This window comes from Gossypium hirsutum, chromosome A06, assembly GCF_007990345.1.
Source record: "Gossypium hirsutum isolate 1008001.06 chromosome A06, Gossypium_hirsutum_v2.1, whole genome shotgun sequence".
NCBI lineage: Eukaryota > Viridiplantae > Streptophyta > Magnoliopsida > Malvales > Malvaceae > Gossypium > Gossypium hirsutum.
The window spans coordinates 37,146,621-37,150,605 of record NC_053429.1 but is presented as its reverse complement, the minus strand read 5'-3'; the positions used below and the strand labels follow the sequence as shown (position 1 = coordinate 37,150,605).

The following is a 3,985-nucleotide window of genomic DNA, read 5'->3' as shown; positions in this document are numbered from 1 at the left end:
TATTAAAAGCAAACTAAGTTTTAAGGCTTGTCTATGTTCTATACTCAACACAAACCATTTGTGTGACTAAGTCCTGAAAGGCAATTTGTAGGTTTGAGAAAATTTTGGATGAATCAAAATTATTTATTATTTATCTTTAATTAAATTAAATTAATTAAAAAAAAGATAAACTAAGAAATTAAATCCTTTTAGAAAACTTTTATAAACATATCATATTCTTTAAGGATTATTTTATATATATTTAATTTAAACAAATATGAGATAAATAATAAATTAAAAAAAGGTTTAATCCTTGTATATCACCCAAATTAATAAGTTATAGTCTATATGAATTCTCTTTTACTTAATTGATTGGCATTATAAAAGGAGATAACTTACAAATCATTCAACACAACTTCATAATTTTGAAAGTTTAAAAATCAAAACTTTAAGAGAAGATTTTGAACACTAGAGACTTTCTCCAAATCTCTGAAAAAATTGAGAACTCAAAAATTTTGAAGAATGTCGCATCAATTCTAGAAAAAGCTACTTCCAATCTTGTTCAACTTTACAAAGAAGTTTAAATTCGTTCTTCAAAATCAAGTCTAGAAAGCTTTTAAGTGGAATTCTCTATCCAAAATCAAGTTTTAAAGAACCTTGAGCAAATCTCTCCCTAATTTGATTGCACCAACATAAAGGAGATAAAAATCATTCTTCGGAATCAAGTCTTGGGAACTTTTGAAGTGAACCTCGTTGACTTAAGATCAAGTTTCAAAGACTCTTAGATCAATTCTCAAACAAACAACTATCCAAACTTGTTTTCAAAATCAAGTTTAAACAACCTTTAGATCGAAGCTTCATTAAACAGAAGAATAAAATGATTTCTTTGTGTTCAAGAAACTTCCAAAAATTTTAACTCAAATTTTATAAATAAAATTATTTTATTTGTTCTTAGTTTTTTAAGTCTTAATTTTTTTACTCCAATTTGTGTGTAAAAATTGTTAATTTTTTTATAATATAAATTTCAAATTAATACTTGGCTATTAGATACAAAATTGTTTAGGGTAGTGTTTGGGAATTTAATTTTAAAATTACAATTTGGATTTAAAAAATAATGTAAATTAAGAAATAAAATATTTAAAATGTAAGATCCATAATAATTTCTCAAACTTATTAGATTCCTAGTTAGTAGTAATTTTGAATTCCTAATATTTTTAGATTTAATATATTCATATTTTTATACTTGTGGATAACATATGCATTGTATTCTTATCATGAATTTTCAAATCTATGTTTCATAGAGGTAGTATTATTTTATCACCGGTTTTTTTTTTCTTTTTTCTTTTGAAATCCAATTAATTTGATTACCTAGCTAGTGAACATTATTAGTACTTACTAGTATAATGAAGAAGATAGTCAAAATGTTATCTAGCTGTTTTTTCTTTCTTTTTCTGTTTTGGAACCTAGCTCTTTCCTGGTGTGTAGGTGGAAATCTTTATTGCAGCAAAGTAGTATACTAATTACCTCGAGACTTTTCCATTAAATACATCTAGACAGCTCACAGCCTCATATATAATTTTTTTCACATTTCCCCCCTCTTAAAAACTGCAACCTCATCACCTTCCATATTTATGATATCTCTGCACTCAAGTCTTTCTCTCCATCACAAGACATGGTACAATCAAAGAAATTCAGAGGTGTTCGGCAGCGTCAGTGGGGCTCTTGGGTTTCCGAAATTCGCCACCCTTTGCTGTAATTACCACACCCACCCACTCACATTATCACCCCATTAATTGCCATAAATATATATGTATATGCTTGTCTGGTTTTATGCTGTGAATTTGATGGTGTTTTTATATTTGCAGGAAGAGAAGGGTATGGCTAGGGACATTCGAGACAGCTGAGGCTGCTGCAAGGGCATATGACCAAGCTGCTATTTTGATGAACGGCCAAAATGCAAAGACCAATTTCCCCAAGGCTGCTCACCCTGGTGAACAAAATGCTCGTGGTGGTGGTGGTGGCGGTGATGATGATGATGATGATGATCGGTCTCCATTGCCCCCTAAGGCCTTGGCCGAGCTTTTGAATGCTAAGCTGAGGAAGTGTTGCAAAGACCAATCTCCTTCTTTGACTTGCCTCAGGCTCGATACCGATAATGCTCATATAGGTGTGTGGCAAAAGCGTGCAGGGAATCGATCGAGTTCCAATTGGGTCATGAGGGTTGAGCTTGGGAATAAGAAGGTTGATACCCCGGCGTCCGGAGACAGAAGGACACTGTCGCCGGGGTCGTCAACTACGGCGGATGAGATCGAAGCCGGGAACCTAATGGGGGAAGAAGATAGGATTGCACTGCAGATGATAGAAGAATTACTCAATTGGAATTGTCCCGTGACTTCTTCAACTTCTCTAATTGGAGTTTAAGTGTGTTATAGCTACTTAAAAACATATATGATATTGTGAACAGCGCAGTGGTGAAGTCCCATTGCTAGATATAAAAAAAGAATTTCTACTCAAAAGTCCTTTTAGCATTTTACCCTTTCAAGGTCATAAGTCATTGTTCTACCATCCCCGCATGTAAAACTGGTTGTGAAATTTTACAATATGAAAGCAAATGTAGATCACCACCTACATAACTGTTTAACCTTCGAATTTAATCCAAGCTTTAATGTCTGTTTATCTGTCATAGATTCTACAACCTTAAAAACTGGTCTACTTGCTCCAGTAACTTAGAATTAGCCGTCTTTTTACTGTCTGCTTTTAGTCCATCTATTGTAATCTATCACCTCTCAACATTGTATATTAAACTTTTAATTGGTATATAATTAAAAGGGCACTCTTATCTTTTGTTTTTTTTTCTTTGGTGTATATGAAATCTATAAAATATCTATGAGATGTTTAAAATCTCAATTTTATTATTTCAATCAAACCTTTCATTTAATTTTTACATCAAGTTCTCCCTTTTTCCCCATATATTTGTTGCTAACAAGTGTCTGCCATATACATTAAACAACAAGGTCCCTCAAGTCCAATCCAAACTTGCTTATTCTCCTACTTTATCCTTATCATGAACATGAGCATCTCTTTAACATATAAGATCCCAAATATTGCATAAATATAGGCTCAAAGTCGCGAAATAAAACTTAAACTAACTTAAATTAAATTATAAATTTTTCGAAAAGGCTAATCTTTTTTTTTTCCATTTAACAAAATTATTTGGAGTAAGAGTGCAATTGAACCATTTAAGTAAGGTCAAGGCCATACCGATCCTAGATTTCCCTATGAATCAATTAAGCTAATTTCCATTAGTTAACAATAAAATAATTTGTGGAGCATAAAATCATACAAAATTATTGGATGGGATATTATTGAAAGCTACTTACAATGAGTAATCATCTAATTAATTCAGATTTGTATTTGCTTTCAGTATAAAATTGAGAATGATGTTTTAAGAGTTATGATAAACTCCCTTTTAATTCCCCTATCCTATATACGTATGCCTACCCAAATATTTGTCTCTCAGAACACTAGAAAACCAGTCAAAAAGGCAAAGAAAAAGATATGCAATTCATGCTTTAGTTTCATGGCCTTTGAGAAAATATCGAAAATCATTTTCTTTATTAAATCGGATTCGATTTTAATGTTTATTTTCGATTCACAGAATATACAATTACTATTATTCGAATTAAACTAATTATATTTTTATTTAATTTATAATTTTTTATAACATAAAATTATTATATATAAATTAGTGAAAATCACCTTAAAATTTATATAAAATTTTCTCAAGATTTTTAAAAATTAATTAACTAAATTGAATACTGTAACATAATACCATAAGATAACTGCAATTTAAAAAAAGAACAATCCAAACCAATTACCACCCTACTCTACTCGTAATCAATAATTTTTATAAAAAGATATTGAATAATATTGCTTAATGAAAATGAAATACACTGACTATTTTAATATATGATTTAAACGATTAGAGCCTGCCTTTACATTGAAA

The 3,985-nt window shown here is 30.3% G+C and overlaps 1 protein-coding gene across 1 annotated transcript; it reads left to right on the top strand.

Moving 5' to 3' along the window:
- The first annotated feature begins 1,405 nt into the window (after window positions 1-1,405).
- Window positions 1,406-2,823, top strand: LOC107962894 (ethylene-responsive transcription factor SHINE 2). Its single transcript, XM_016899444.2, has 2 exons — window positions 1,406-1,731; window positions 1,845-2,823. The coding sequence occupies exons 1-2, from the start codon at window positions 1,652-1,654 to the stop codon at window positions 2,398-2,400; spliced, it is 636 nt and encodes a 211-aa protein (XP_016754933.1). The 5' UTR covers window positions 1,406-1,651; the 3' UTR covers window positions 2,401-2,823.
- The last annotated feature ends 1,162 nt before the right edge of the window (window positions 2,824-3,985 follow it).